At 45.1% G+C, this 16,768-nt stretch overlaps 1 protein-coding gene across 1 annotated transcript in view; it reads right to left on the reverse strand.

The window, feature by feature from the left end:
- The window catches only part of T265_14454 (hypothetical protein), a gene marked incomplete at both ends in the record, with an annotated part of 57,152 nt that overhangs the window by 4,930 nt on the left and 35,454 nt on the right, over positions 1-16,768 (reverse strand). The window contains 6 exons of the mRNA XM_009173693.1: positions 466-720; positions 3,327-3,545; positions 6,844-7,077; positions 8,410-8,505; positions 9,329-9,376; positions 11,085-11,360. Of these exons, the coding sequence (XP_009171957.1) occupies positions 466-720; positions 3,327-3,545; positions 6,844-7,077; positions 8,410-8,505; positions 9,329-9,376; positions 11,085-11,360 (1,128 nt within the window). The remainder of the gene's footprint in view (positions 1-465; positions 721-3,326; positions 3,546-6,843; positions 7,078-8,409; positions 8,506-9,328; positions 9,377-11,084; positions 11,361-16,768) is intronic.

The following is a 16,768-nucleotide window of genomic DNA, read 5'->3' on the forward strand; positions in this document are numbered from 1 at the left end:
ACATGGGGCCAAAAAAACCGGCGAGTGAAAAGTGGGCAAAAGAAAGGAGTTGTTTAACTAGACGAGTCCGAATCCTTCGGTGTGTTGGATTGCTATAGACAACTTTTGTCTCAAAACATCCTTTGAGCTGTATAAAGGCAAATCCAGTAGATTGGCACACGTATGTGCGACTGGAAGGTGCTCATCACCGCAGTTCATTGGTTGGATTGTGATCTGGAACGAAACGAAAGAAGTATTTGTCAGTGCGTACAAAACCTTAGTAAGATCACAAGCGCTCAACTCTATGCGACTGCCCAAATCAAAATTTTCTTCTATTGATTATCAGGGTGAATTTTGCAAAGATAAACCAGAAAGCACAACGACGCACTTCACGAGACGCATTATGTATCACTTTACAATCTTCACGAAAAACAGCTTTTGCATGACTGAGTATTCGATATATTTACATAAAACAATGCGACCTACCCGTAAACTAGTGAATCCAAAGAGTGGGACCCGGTCACAGCCAGTGAGGAACCGCAAGAATTTTTTCTTGTCTTCCACGCTAAATTCGACAAGAAGCACCTCCCAGAACCATTCGATCACAGGATGGTGGTCCCAGTACACTCCCTGATAGGAGGTATTCTGGCGCAACTCATTCCAATTGACTACCTCGGATCCGACCACTAAAGACTGGATGCAGAAAACACCGATAGGGAGCGGATGTAAAGCCGCTGCCGACTGTAGATAGGGTTTTGATGTAACGCACAAGCCACCAGAAATACCAATAGCTTAATGGATGAAGAACCGTTTAAAAAAGCCTTTGATCAATAGAAAACAACTGGTAAAATAATTAGATGAGATCAAGTCTCAACAGCTGTTGATACGATGAGATGAGCTGCTGAGCAAATAGCAGAGGATGGTTACTATCTGCATAAAACAACCCAGCAGAGACCGTGATATCAAAATGTCATTGTACAACGAGGAATGAGTCACACAAGAAGAAATTGGACGCTTACTCCCCAAGCTAACAGACTTCATAGTTACCGGCCGGTGATTGTGTATGTTCATCTTGTCTTAAAAACACAATCCCCAGAACAGAGATCATAATCAAAGACAGAGAGTGAACTTCACCACCTTTCGAGGGACTTGCACGTAAAAAATTGTTCAGCAGTAACATCCTTTCGGTGCCTTGCTGCCATGCTACCAGAAGGAAGCATGAGGGCTGGGATACTGCCAGGTTGCACAAGCCCAGAGAAGGGAAGTCGAGATGCAAGGGTTGGGTTCGAATCACGGACCTTCCGGTCAGTAACACAACCATGTCGCCCGTAAAGTTGGGACTGAGAGGAAACGCGTGACGTGGACTTACCGAGAGTGGCCTGTCCCAGAAAAGCACTATACTGTAACGGATATGACAGGTAAGTGATTCAGGGAAATGGGAATTCTGTTGCTGACCTCAACCGCCTTGTTTGAAACAAGGAGCCTTAGTTAAGACAAGTCCCTCCCCCGTTATGTCCATATATTTCACAACTCAGAGACTAAGCCACTAGGATAGTTCGTTATAATACAATACAATAGTGAAATTTCGACGACAGTTGGATTGAGAAGGGCTAAACTAACGAACGGGGCTCCCAAGAAGAGTGGTTCATGTTTAGTTACTACACTGAATTAGTAGATTAAACATGCGGGGTACAGTCAGACCACCAGTGCGCCTGGCCGAACTTCAGTACTTTTCTATCCTTTCCAAAGTTGAGGAAACCAAGTTCTCTGAAACTGATAAGGAATCCTTGTCTGAATTTCAACTGAATCTTTGTTCCTTCAGTTGAATGCGATGCGCAAAGGTCATCCAAGTTTAATACCTAGGCAACTCACTTCTCAAGGGTTATTTTGCCGCCAGAAGATTTCACGAAAGTGTCCTTCATTGGACTGCTCCTTGTAAACTTTGTGACGTGGTTGAATCTTAAAGAACTGAGTCCCAGCTAGTGTGGCCTGCCGGATCCGCACAGTACTGATGTGCGACCATCACGACTAGATGAAGGTATATATGTTGAACCTGCGAAACCAATCCAGAGTGTCGCATACTACATTAGGACATCCCAAGATGAAACCGGGTCGCTATAATGGCTACGTCGAGACCGCTTAGGAAAAATATGTGGATGCCGACACAAAGTAGGATTGGAACAATCCTTGGGGATCTTCCGCACTGCGAGCTTTGTCGGCCTAAACAAGGCTAACTGATGTCTAATCTGTTCACGATGATTTTCTTCTTTAACTCATAATCCTCGAGAAATAAGGACTGCCCATACTCACGTATGGTGTTACACTTGTCCCCGCATTGTGACGGTGTCCACAACTCAAGAAAAATAACATTATGCCTTTTTCATGGCCTGATATCGTTTTTCTGCCTGTCCTGATGTTGTGCACCGAAACCAGGAGCAATACGATTGACTATGCTCTATTCTAACCGCGAAACACTCACAATCAACTTGAAAACACCATGTACAATGTACTATGTTCATGCACCGTTGGACAGATAATATCAAATGGTTCCAAACTATTACAACAATCGCAGTTTAATTCTGAAGACTAACTGATAATCTTGGTTAAAGTTGACAAGGCTCGAATTTTTTGATCGAAATTTGCGAAGTTATTGTTGACCTTACACCGAGGGATAAGGAACGTCACGAAGAGACTGGACCTTACTGTGGTGTGACGGTTTGCGCACCTCAGCGATCCACTGAGCTATATTGGGGGGTGTCCCCGCGACACTCACAGATTTTCTCATACCGGGTTGGTTAGTGGTTAGAGGTCTGACGAACACAGTCTCCTGGCCCTCCAGGTTGGAGGTTGGAACATGTGGCAACTTGTTCCGTAGAAATGGTAATGCATTTGCATTTCACGCCAAACACCGCTACCTTGCGGTTAGGCTTTTGAGCCAAAGGCTTTGACTGAGGACCCTCATCGCCCTCCCGTGGTCGCCCTGGCAGCACCCTAGCCCACGTACGACCAGTACGGCAGTGAAGCATCGGTCTTGAACACCGATATCATGCTGTCGATGACAGGGATAAGAGGATCCTTGTATTGACAAACAAGGAATGAAGGAAATCTCGTGGTAGCCGCGAGCAATGTAAGATCTTGAGCTATTCAGAACAGCGGATGCATTTCCTCAGCAACGATCGACTCGCTCCGAATGCTTCATTTAGCTGATAAGCGAAAGGACTTCACATGAGTACAAAGCATCATTAGCAAGCTAAAAGAATAGTGATCCTACATAAACAGACCAAGTGACACTGAGGATTACTGCGGTAGTTGGGAAAAGTGTAAAAAACATAATGCAGGAAACTTACTTGCAGTTCCATGGGGCGGAAGAACTTGAGCGCGTGTCCCGCACAGACTTGGTGGAAGCCACGTTCAAATGCGCCATACGGAGCCTCACACGATTTATTGAATACATAGTCCACGTATTTCTCCACATATAAAGATTTATTCTCGTGGGTCACTTCAATGTTTGAGCCATTTTCGACCAGGTCGATATGGCGAGTCTCACCAAAGCACTCGACATCCAGCTACCATACGACGGTCGGTGAATAGGTACAACGGGGTAAGGAGGCAGGAAAGAAACGAGTGATGGCAATCAGTCATAAATCAACCGCATGGAAATGAGAGAAATCAAAGTCACCGGGAAAACTTCATTTTCATGGCAGCCGATGACCCGTAAGTGTATGGTATGTGTTTTATAGTCATCGAGAATTACGTTGAGCAGATAGCCATTATGAGGGGAGCATCCATTGAGATAATCGAACGACATCTAATGTCAACTACTGGTAATCTAAAAATCTTAACCACCAGACGTAAAGTAACATTTATACAACGGAATTGTCACCGAGCGAATCGGCTCACGAATACTTAAGCAATCTTAGTAATAAAACTAGATCGATCATCGTTGAGCCCACGGTCCAGCTCACTGCAGCAGACAACCCAAGGGTTCATCGCCGGATTTTGACCAGGCGACTGGTGATCTGACTGCCCGGCTTGCAAATATCTCGTCACCAATCGAAGGGGGCATCATCAGTATAAGATTCGGCTGGTACTTCCTCCATACTCGCCTGGGCTTATAGTGAATATCTGATATTTCCTGATGGAGGGCGCTTTGTGGCAAGCTTGTTGATCTATTTCCAGACTGTGTTGCATCGTGGACTGTATTTCTTACTCCACTGATTCGTTGGGTAACCAAGATACCAGAGCTTTGGGCCCTGATCTGATAGCCCATTGGCGACTTGTGTTAAATCGTGGTCCGCATTTTCAATGGTAAAACTAGTGGCTTCCTCAGGTTGCGGCCATAACACATGCCTTTCATTCGTTGTCCTCATCATCTTCACATCAGTTGAGCGCTGTTCTGTGAAGTCTCTTACTTTCGACTTTCTCAGTCGAAAATAAGATATGTCCAGAGGACGAAATTGTTTCACACCTGGTGGATTGGCCATTCAAGAATATGAGCTGAGCGCTGACATAAAACTGAGCAAAAATATGGAGATACAGTAAGCCAACACAGCAGACCCTCCCCAAGACGAAAAAACTCGCAGTTAGCGGCACCTTTCAATTCCCTAAGAAATTAAGGACAACTCATTGAACTAGATAAGAAAGAAACGAAAGGCTCCTCCAACCAGACAGTTTAATGCTAGATTACTAGTTCTCCCACTTAATATCCACTTACGATTCACTCAGTGCATGAACTTGCGGTGAATGAGCTCAGGCTAATAATGTTATGATAAAAAATTGAGCACAGATCAGCGTGTTTGAGGTACTCATAGCTTATGACGATCCTAATTGTCCCAACAGGATACTTTTAGTGACAAGCGTCAGCTGCGCAGGAATACAAAATATGCACTTGCGTATTCACAAGAAACAGCACGCGTGGTTTGATCTTTGTGAGTAAAGAGGTACCTGTTTGTTACACTTGGCATAAATTGCGCACTCTACTGATGAGTTTCTGTCGTTCATGGAGTTTACTAGCACTACAGCCATCAAAGTGGGGTCCACACCCCACGGTGAACCTAACGCTTCGCTGAAATACACATAATCCACGTGACAGCAATGACCAGATGACATGAGCGCATCATGCGCGCCCCTGAAAAGCGAAACAAGAAGCAGCAGCGAACAAGCTCGTGGACCGGATCCACATAAGTACTCAAGGACGGGCGACACGCAGCGATTGGTCTATGGCACCTACAACTAATGGCGGCGTGGTCCATCTGTGTTGAGGGTTGACTCCCATGCGGTGGGTATCATGTAGCCAAGGGGTTCCCGTCACTAGATATAAAGAGCCAGTGTTCAGTAGATAAATGCAACAGAATGGGAAAAAGTAGGTGAAAGAGAAAGAATGGAGGCGTCAGCAGTAGTCTGTTTTCGCTTACCCGCCTGCTGTGTGCAGCAAGTAAGGCGAAATGGCTGACGGGATCAGGTGACGACCAAGGTGACATGAGATGATTGTGCGATACGTAGCTGACCCAGGCCTAGACCGGAGGACAGTTAGGATCTTCAACCGAAGCCTTCGTCTCAAAAGCCTAACCAAGAGGCAGTGCTGGTTGACATAGGACCGTCGGAGCAGCCTAAATCTGTAAGGAGCAAGTTGCCATACATACTCCTACCAGCAATCCGGAGGACCAGGAGACTGCATTGGTCACACCTCTACCCATTGACCAACCTGGTATGAGGCTCTGTATCACACGTACACCCCTCAATATAGATCAGTGGGTTATGGAGGTGTACAAACCGTCATCCGGCGGTAAGGTCCAGTCTCTTCGTGATTGATGATCCTAAAGAAGGTGCAAAGTTATAAAGTGGTTAGGCATACGATGGCTGTGTTTCGTCTAGGACGATCCAAATCATGCTTGTCAAACGGGTATGTTTGAATGCCGTTGCCTTGATCGAATTGCTAGGGTGAATTTCGCGTTGGCCTACTTGAGTTTGTCCTAAGGCACGGCTATTGAAGGAAATCAATCGCGTGTGCTTTGACGTCATCGCTGAAGCTAACGAGGGTCACGGTTGTGAAACGGTATCTCCTTCGAATGTTTTTTTCATTGTAGCCACCACAGTATAACAAGCATTAGCTGGACAGTGTTTACGGCGAGGTTCGTAGACTTGTCTATTAGTGAACTGGAACCGATGGAGAAGCAAGTAAAGTTAGTCAGCAGATGTTTGAGACAGGTACTACGCTCACCAACAGTTTATCAAAGTACTGTTTGCGAGGGACAGGCTATGAAAAGGCAACGCCTAATAAAAGCGCTAGTGTGCCATACTACCTTCGTGGCCTCTGCTGTGGATCCCAAGTGATTTTCTTTGACACCGGTGACAAGCATGTTACCAATTCCTAGCGGAACTTTCTGTCTGAATCCTATTCATCGTTCACTGGGCCTTACGGTGGGTGAGATTCGTGAGGAATTTGCGTCAGTTGCTAATTCGGAAATCTAAGCAAAATGGTGGTCAGGAGTGAATTAGCTTGAGGGCGCAGATTACTGCTACTACCCTGCCGCGCAGGGCGGCTTCCTTAAGAGCTACATCGCGCTGTCGACGTGCATTCGTTCCCGACTGTTTTGGGTGCTTTAATGATCACTATTATTTCCAGAGTCGTCCGAGTCCATGAATACGAAGCTCCTGATTGGAGCTGCCGACACAATAGAGTGATGCGACCACTAAGCCCACATATTCCTAGAGCGAAGAACAGAACAAACGTATATCAAGACCGTCTTGTTGCGCGACTTTCGAAATTATACGGGGGCATGCTTTCGTTTGTCTGACTGCCTTCCGTAGCAACCGAGTGCCTTGTTGTCACGAGAGAAATAAATTTCCACGTCTGATACTTACAGAAAAGGTGAGACAGAAAGTCTCAGCAACATCTTGTCCCTCGTAGTCCAGCAGCTGTTGCAAAGAGCGTCCAACCACAGGGTCCAACTCCATCAAGTCGTCCAGCACCGGGTTGTCTCCAAGCAATTTACGAAACATGGCCAAGGGGAAAGCTAAGTCCACAATAATCGAATTGTATATGGCCAATCCGCACAAAATCCCAATGAGTAGAAACACGTTGTCCGATTCCATCGTCTGTAACCAAGAGAAAGGGAGAATAGGAACAAATCAAAAATCAGAAGCGATAACTGATACCCCCGGATGTGTTTCGAAGGTAGGAAGCATACCGACTAAAATCCAATTCCGTCAGAAACCTAGTGTTTTGTGACGTCTTGCCAAACTAACACATCATACGCAACAAAAAGTACTGGTGAAGTTTGATATGGTGTATCAAGTCTGATCGTAGACGCTTGAACCAGTAGGCTGAATTGAATCCGATGTTGACAAAGCATGGTATCGTCAAGAGGGCACAAAGCAATTAGAATGCTTGACAACTCTGACCACTTAACAAAGACATAAGGAAGCCGAAACACTAGTGTTCGAGGTGTTACATACTGCAGTGTCTATTATTATTCTTCTGTAGTGTAAATCCATTGAATTATTCTAGTGTGCTCATGAAAGTACCAGTAACGGACAAAGCGTAACTATGGCTTCTACATAGAAAAACTGTCAGTAAACAAAAGATGGGTACGAAACCAGAGAACATATTGCTTCTGACAGTCGTTCAGATGTACCACCCTTTCGGTGCCTAACTGCCGTGCCATCCGAAGGAAGTACGAGGACCGGGATACTGCCAGGCTGATCAAGCATAGATAGGGGAAGTCGAGAGACAGAAGTTGGGTTCAAAACACGGACCTTCCGGTCAGTAAATTCGCATTCTAACCACCGAACCATCTCTTGATTCTGACAGGTTGAGTTAAGAGTCCCAATACCGAATGCTCGTTCCAGCGAACAGTACAGACAGGTACAGTGAAACCCCACCTGAAGAATTTTTCGAAGAGCTAAATGAATTGTCGATTAAATACTGAACACCACCAAAAACGTACCAGAAACCCATCCAGCACTGACCCCGATGTTCAAACCAGGGATTAATGGGGTGGTCACAACAATAAAAAAAGTGAGTAGAAACAAGATAATACAACCGTACAAGGCTTCGTGTTTACACATTGTAGAAAATGTGTCCACTCAAAAAAATAATTCGAAAGATCACTCCCGGTTACATCTTTCACGTTCGTTTTTATCCTTGTTTATTCTCTTCTCCCTTCTATCAGAGTCGACCGACTCTTAAACGTTCCTTGTTTCTCTGCTCTGCATCCTCCTGACTCTACGACTATTTTGCTCACTTATCAAAAAAATGTCCTGAATGACTCGAAATCCTTTCATTGAGATTTTTCTTCCCTTGAAATCTTGTTTGAGGGCAGTTCGCCCTTCCGCTGACGAGTGATTAAAAACATTAAACACAGGGAGATGAAACCTGTGAACCGGTAACACGATCAAATAGGAAAATAAGCAGTGGCTGAAACTTACAAACTCATTGAACCACAACATGCGTGACTCTGGGTAACAGCGGAACATGCCGTAGATTGGGCTGAGAAGGTCGCGCATCACCAGGAGGAAAAACTCCTAAAGAAGAGAAAAATAGTCATGGTCAAATGAAACCGATTAGACTGCAAACGATGGCATGAACGTGAAAAAGCTCTTCGTTTCAGAAGGGCATATGTATGGAAGAATTTGAGCAGGAAGCTTTAGCCGGATTCCCATACCCACCAAAGATATTCTGGCGTTACGTAGATGAGACTTTCGTCGTGATGAAACGACACAACGTCAGTGAGTTTTACAACTATCTGAATGAACTTAGTCCACACATCAACCTTAGTATGGGGAAGCCTAACAATACTGGGACGATGTCGAACTACTCGCCTGGCCATCCGACGTCGGTACTCGTCAGTATTACCTCATCAATGTTTAATCAAGTAAGGGTCCTGTGCAAAGAAGAAGCTGATCAGACAGCGGCCAAAATTGAAATAAAGAACAAACTCCGGAGTAGTGGATACCCAGTTAGCTTGTTTCTGAACGCCAGAAAGAGGAGTGGATCACAAATCCAGAAAACCGAGTGGATAAAGCCATTTCAAACCTTGATATAACACGATACTTAAAATGTAAGGGCTTTCTTACTGGGAAACATACTGGTGTTCTACATAATGCTACTCCATTTCATAATAATTGATATACAATTGATGTAGTCACAGACAACGGATCATATGTGTCATGGCCACTTCAAATTCAAGTGTACCAAGTGAGAGAATCCAAAGAGAGAAAGCGGTCTAGAAAGTAATTGGGAAAAAGTGAAATAATTAAAAAGTGCGAAAAGCAACACCAGAGGAAAACACAGGAAGCAGATAGGATACAACGACAATAAAATGAGAAAACCGAAATAAAGCATTACCTTCATCACTCCACCTTCGTCAACAGCTTCTTCACCCGCGAATTGCACCTGAAAAAGCGAAACAGTTCTTCGAAGCAGAGAGGGGACATGAGACATTCAAGCGTCTAATATACAGAGATGTAAACAGTGCCCAGCGCAACGTATCAAGACACGTAGCTGCCTCTGTTTCGGATGAAGGGAATTAAACAGAACATGTGATGTGCAAAACTAAGTAAAACGGTCTTTGATGTATTGTGCATCAATGCATGATCACCATTGGTAACAGTAGCGGCCCTATTGAGAGCTGTTGCTTCAACGGCCCACAAAATGTCAATTGATTGGAAGAGAACCCTATTATGAAAATAAAGCGGGACAGCGTTTGGTACTCGTTTGCTACGATTAGTTGTGGTAACTGCGACTAAAGCAGTTGGTCAATCTTGAGAGGAAGCGACAGAACCTTGTAGTGTCGTTAATGAAGCATACCGATGGCCATATCGATCCCGTCCTCGAAAACGGATCGCGGTCGCAGCATCCTTTTCGCGATATCTGTGGACCCATAACAATACCTGAAAAATACGTTGTTTTGAGACAGAAGACCTTGGAGTCATGTGTGCTCTTACACCGATCCTGAGTAGCCCTTAAATAAAGGCCGTGCTAGTGAAATAAATCGACCGATGACTAAGCTTGGGCATCTAAGGAAGGGCACCTGATCAATCAGCACCAGAGTTTTGACACGATAGACTACCGGTTGGTTGTTGGTCTGTCTACCGAGGTTGGTAGTTGGATTACAAACGTTTCATCACCTACCGAGATGACATCACCACTCAACCCCGCACTGACGATCTTACTTCGATTGGTGATGAAACGTTTACAATTCAACTGCCAAGCTCGGCAAACAGACCAACAACCAAGCAGCGCATCTGAGCTACATAGATTTCGCAGCGTCAATAAACTACTGGTGCATATGAACTCGGAAACAAACCCCACGAGTGATGCAACGCAACTGAAATAACCATAAACAGTCGTAACGTTCTAATTCCAACAAACCTGTTTAGGACGAAAAACGAAATCCTGATACAAGCTGCATTCAAGCAGATAATAAAGTTGATAGAAGAATACCACGTTCATCCGATTGAGTGAATATTAGAAATCCGATCAATATCATCCATACTATACACACAATGGGTGTTTTTGGGTGAAAAAACGTTGCTGGCCGTTCGGGTGCCGATTTACACTGGGGGTCGGGGGGAGGGAAGAGCTACGCATTGAGATCAACAGCCTGAATGAATGCACACCACTGAGCGCGCGAAAGGATAAGCCCTCAATGTCTAACCATTGGCGTATCTCATCTCGGGTTCCCCACCCAGGGAGACGGTAATGACTAGCACTGTTGTATTTGCTGGTAGTGGCAGTCATACTTCGCTGCCGAGCTATTGATTAACCTCCCTTGGCCCATTCCCACCGTCCGAGTGGTTGTGCCGAAAGGGCTCTGAGAGAGTCTGTCAATTGGCATACGGAGCATGTGTCCAAGCCGGCACAATCTAGGAGTGTGTCCAGTTCATCCATCGTGGAAGGTAATTCTTCTGGAAACCACTCGACATACTGATGGGAAGGCAGTTATAACTGAGTATTATGAGAACCTAAAATCGTGACCAAAGCAAAACGCAGTATTCCATTTCCTAGCGGTCAGTCATGAATAAACCAGCACGATTGTGTTCAAAAAGATGATAAAAAAAGAAGCGATATGTATAAAATTCGATTGCGAAGAGACACTCACACGCAACACTTTCCGTAATTCACTCGGATTGGCCACAGTTAAGTACGTTAATGTGTCCTGAATAAGGAAGTCACGACGAACTGTAACGTGGAAAAACGGGCTGGTGGAAGTAAACACAGGATATCCTAGTAGCGGAGACATCACCGATTGGATAAGTGTGTTTCGCCCTGCTTGATTCACTGCATTTTGCATGCTCAAAGTGGCCTCCAAACTGAGCAGTCGAGCTTTGGTGGGGGCGTCGAAAATGAAGGGGTAATCACAGAACGAGAAGAAATGCTGAAATAAAAGAAGACAGGAGCAAAACATTCATATACATGGGTAGCTCACCGATCCGAGAACCACATTATCTTTCAATTATGCTGTCAAACACGACCCACAGAAAGTGAAAGGGAACACCGGCACATTGGGAGGACCAGAGATGTCCCCCGCTTCTTAAGTTTATTGAGATGGTCCGAATGGTTCGCACAAGCAGTCAAGCAGTACAAACTCAGCAAATTTTTGGAAAGTCTCAAGAAAATCAATAGTTCAGACCATATATGCTCCAACAGACGCCACAGGTGTACTGCTTTCAACTACTGCTCGTCTACAGCTACACTCTATGATCCACCGTTAACTATTTGCGCCACCACGACTCCTCTCACAGTATGCACAAACAAAGAGGAACAATGGAATTAAGTAGACAAACAGTATGTGGAACGCAAGACTGCTACTCCGTTCGAGCATACAATCAACCCATCTGCGAATCATGAAATCAGAACGTTGCAGACCATTTTCAACTTTCAGATTTTGCAACGGACGCCCGGTCAGAAGGTTATCCAAACTGCCGGGGCTGGAATCCGACCCACTAGGTTAGCAATAGAAACATCTGGAAATGAGCAATAAACTACACTTTGGACGGGCTGTCCAAAAAATTGGCAATCCCAACCTCTGATGCCTATCCCTTTCGAAAACAATAAATCACGTGAGTCGTACATCAACGAAAACGGTCTCATTGCAATATTACCATAATATCATTACTTGAGACGGAACTCTTGCATCAAATTAATCAACATGGATTTTGTCCAGGAACGGGCTGCATTGACCAAATCATTATTTGGCGACATGATCCCAAACGCCATCTCAAAGCAAAAGCCTGCAGCCGCATAATTAATCGACTTTTGCGACACTTCAGCAAATGAATCGTTTTGGACTGACAGAACGATGGTTTAACGCCGTCATGCCATTCCCTGATGCAAGGTTGTTCCTGCGTCTACAATGAACTCTGTGTAAATCACGGCCTATGTAAACGATGTTCAGCATCTCCAGACGTGCTCAATTCTATCGTGGCTCGGATGAGGCACTGAGCAAATACGATCGAGACCAAAAACGTCAAGCCTTCTTCACCTATTCCGCAATTTAAGTCATTCACATCATAGACAGGAACATCAGTGCTTACACTGAAGCATCACTACCGTAAGTACCAGTTTATTTAATTATATACAGAACCTTGAGCTGAAAGGAGTGAATGAGGGAAGAACCTGGTATTAGACTATCATGAGCATTCTGAGACCTAGAACTACAAGCACTCCATCACACAACCTGGAAATAAACTGACAGCACAAACGCCACTGAAGCCAATTAGGCGGCATTTCTCGCAATGTCACCAACCAAAAGCAGGAGGGGCCACAGGGACTCCATGTTGTAAGACGGACAGCATGAACAACGCCCATTTGTTAAAGACCGACAGTCTGCATTAGGTGTAGCGGGCGGCCCACCAAATTGTTGTCCGATGTATTGCACCAAGCGCTCCAAACAGAGCCACTTTGATTCTTTATGGCTTCGATGGTAAGAGGCCTCCGAGGACTAGCCGAACAATCTGCAAACGTGACCAGCATTTTTCGCACCTTCCACTTCTTCGGCCTTTCGGATTCATCGAGCATCCCGGTCTGCACGGACATCCAGGTTGATCTGGCGTCGGAAGATGCAGCGAATCGAGTTGTGGTTTTGACCAGGAGGAATTTGTCTCCGGGATCCCAGCGAATCCAAGATCCGATCAGAGATCCAATGTTTGGATGAGATTGGCTGGGTTGTAGCGCAAGTAGAACTTCTGGCAGGGGCTACGGATATTTGTCTCCGGGATCCCAGCGAATCCAAGATCCGATCAGAGATCCAATGTTTGGATGAGATTGGCTGGGTTGTAGCGCAAGTAGAACTTCTGGCAGGGTAGGGCTACGGATATTTGTCTCTAGCAGTCGTTAATAGCCGACATCGGGCTAGCCGGCAGAGCTATTTCTGATAAGTTTATTTGAGCTCTGGGTCCACCAGCTTTTCATTATTAAGTGAGATGTTCACGTTTTGTGTACAACTGAGGAGAGCAATGAAAAACAGCAGCGGACAAGTGCACAGTCAGAGTCCACGCAGGTATTTCAGAAAGAGCGATAGGCAGTGACTGACCCTCACCGCCGACGACTGATGGCGATGTGATCTATTAAGATTTGGGATTGATTCGTTGTAGGCATCATGCAGTCAAAGGATTTTCTCCGTTTCAAAAATTGCCGCTACGAAGTGACAGTCTGTGGTCGACACACATTTGCGACAAAGGTCTTCAGTTGCCTGTTCGTCCCATGTCTAATCCAGGAAGACCACCCAAATGAGCCTCAGGAGCTCTACGCCAGCCCACCTGAGCGTTCACGTCACCAGCAACCACAACATTTGGGCTTTTAACCCAATGTAAAACAGCACTTAGAGCATCAAACGGAATGCTCTTGGCAGATTCACAGCCACAGTCCCGCACACGAGATGGGAGTGAGGACCTAAGACCTGTCATTTGCTGAGTGTATTTCTGAGGCCGAACAACCTGACCCAAAGGCCAACAGAGATAGGTTTTTAAATGGGGTGCTTGTATATGTCCCGAAAATTTTTCCGATGTCATAGCCGCAAGTAATTGTACCACTAAATGTTTTTAAGTTGAAGCAAGCTGAGTGCATCGACTTAGTGCGAGCAAATTAATTGGCATAAGGAAGCCACTCATGAAACTTTCGAATTCACCACGTTCATGATGGTTCTGATTGGTGATATTGATAAACCACATCACCGTCGTGTTCACGGAGTACGTCATTCATTGGATTGTGGATCAGCTTTCGCGTCGGTTTCGATCCCTACTGAAGGACCGTAGTTTGGAACATCGACAGAGCCGGTTTTCAGCCTTATTTGACAGGCTGTCATGAGGTTGACGAGCTTCACAACTTGGAAGAAAGCCTAGTGCGAAAAGTCTCCTTCTGAAACACGAATCACCAGTTCAGTTCAAGTTTTATAATCTCGGAAACTGTGCACAAGAATCTATTTTGGAAGATATGCACACAAGTATAGTTTGCTACTTCGCAGAGGACATTACTTGAACTGGAACTTAGGCTCACAGGGAAAAACAACATTCAGTTATCCAGGGTTTAGATGAGTAGTTCGCAGTGAACTCATTTAACAAAGAAATATCCAGATTATGGCCCAGAGATAGCTTACTTTAGCCAACAGCTACCTGCCGACAGAAGAGATTACTTCTTCCGACAAAAAAAATCATAAAACCATCGAGTAAAACGCCAGAAATTTTGATCAGATGAGTAGTAAAATCTAGTACACTAAAAAATTCTCATAAAATTCCCAGAAATTCCAGTACATTTCAATCAACAAACAAACGAGGAAAGGTGACCTGCCTGCCAGTATTCTCGCTGTCTACACCCTCGTCATCACCAATATCACATTTTGTCACGAACAGCAACAAACAAACGTAGCGGCCACTCTCCTTCACCGGATCACACTGTAGTTCGCCAGCGAAATGTCCGACTGGTGCGTATCACACGGGCGACGAGATGAACGGACCATAGGACAATTCACTAGCTTTTCCAAATGAAGTCTAACGTCACAGCCTATTGCATCAATGGACGCATAAGGCCTCAAATATCGAAGATAACGTTGAGTTATCGCCTTTCACTGGCCACTGCAATGACATCCCTCAAACCATCCAGCTAGCTGGCGGAAGCGTGGCACAACTTAAACACCAAATATTGATGACTGCTTTTAAGCAGATCGAGCATCTGCATCCAAAACTGGTGTGATGACAACAACTAATTTATAGAACCACTGGCAGCTGACATGAACAAACAGCGTGCTGCGTCTCTTGTCCAACCAAACAGCGAGATCAAGAAACAGAAGGTAGGTGTTTGAAATGATGTGAATCAGCAACCCAAAGCATCACATACGGACGGTGGAACAAGATGGGAGAATTGACAGTCCGGTATCAAAATGAACGAACATTAAAAGCAACTCAAATCCATGGACACGGGAGTGGAGATTTCGCTCGAAAAGATACGGGGTACACGAGGCAAGCGCTGCAACAAACTGCTGAACTGACAACCTTTGTCGGCTGCACTGTACTGATTGGACTGCCTCATCGAGAGATGAAACGGCCCGTGAACCTTCCTCCGACCATTGAAGGGATAAAACAAACGGACAGCTGGAGAGGACATGCTAGCAGTAAATACTTTCAAGTATGGTGAGTCAACGCAATTTCAGCTGACCAACATTATCTGGCAGAAAGATTAAGTCTTACCAGAACTCAAGGATGCTCTAGTCATGCCCGTCTACAAAGTAAAAGGAAGCAAACCCTCATATAACAACTATAAGGGCTACTCTGCTGAGCTGTGCTGGTAAGCTCCTAACACGGGTGTTGCCTGATTGCTGCAATTATTGAAGCACACATCCCCGGGGAACAGTGTGGTTCCCTCACTGGTCGCAGTTCAGTGGACTTGATATCTGCTGCAACAAAGCTTCCAGAGAAAATTTCGTAAGCATTGCTAACCGCTCCACCTCCTCTTCACAGACTTCACAACGGTGTTTGACTCCGTCAACCGCAAAGCTTTGCAGACAGTTCTTTCCAAACAAGAATGCTTCCCAAAACTCGTCAATCTCATCCGAAAACTTAGTCACATTTGAACTAACATTCGCCTGTTCACACTCCGTCCTCCAATTTCGTGAATGAGCCAGATTAATGTAAGGATAGAATCAGAAGGAACTTGAGCAAATACCTAACCACTGAGCAAACAGATCAAATCAGCTTGATTACAGTGGTTGTTTCACTAAGTGAAAGGAAGTGAGTGAGCTGTTCATGGCTAAGTAAATTGAAAACATTCAACCGCATGATGGATCGGTCGGAGAAGACACTGGGATCCTGAAGATAAGCGGCCCGTACTCGCTACTCACAGACAGAAGACAAAACCTAACAAGATCCGACATGTAGTAACGAAACGAGTCCAGCATCGAACATAGGCTGTGGACAGCTTAGTAACATAGCGTTTGCGAGGTATCCAGGATACAGCAAGACAGATTTGGAACAAATTTCCCCAGTAAGGTTACCGATTTTGACCTTGTAAACTTATCAGTTTAAAGACAGGATTGACAACGACCAATATGAATTCATCATCATCATCATCAACGACAGCATGACATCAGTGTTCAACACCGATGCTTCACTGCCGTACAACCATGACTTATTTGAAAGCCTTATTGTAAAGAAAAGAATAAAGGTGGATGGGGGAGGGACTTAGTGCTAGCCTAACACAATCATTCCGACGTGCCGACACCTCCAGAAATTCAACCAGGCAATCTGGACAGAAACCGACAACAAGAACGCCACTGACATCGGTTGGCAGCCA

This window comes from Opisthorchis viverrini (genome assembly GCF_000715545.1).
Source record: "Opisthorchis viverrini unplaced genomic scaffold opera_v5_193, whole genome shotgun sequence".
In the NCBI taxonomy this organism is placed as follows: domain Eukaryota; kingdom Metazoa; phylum Platyhelminthes; class Trematoda; order Opisthorchiida; family Opisthorchiidae; genus Opisthorchis; species Opisthorchis viverrini.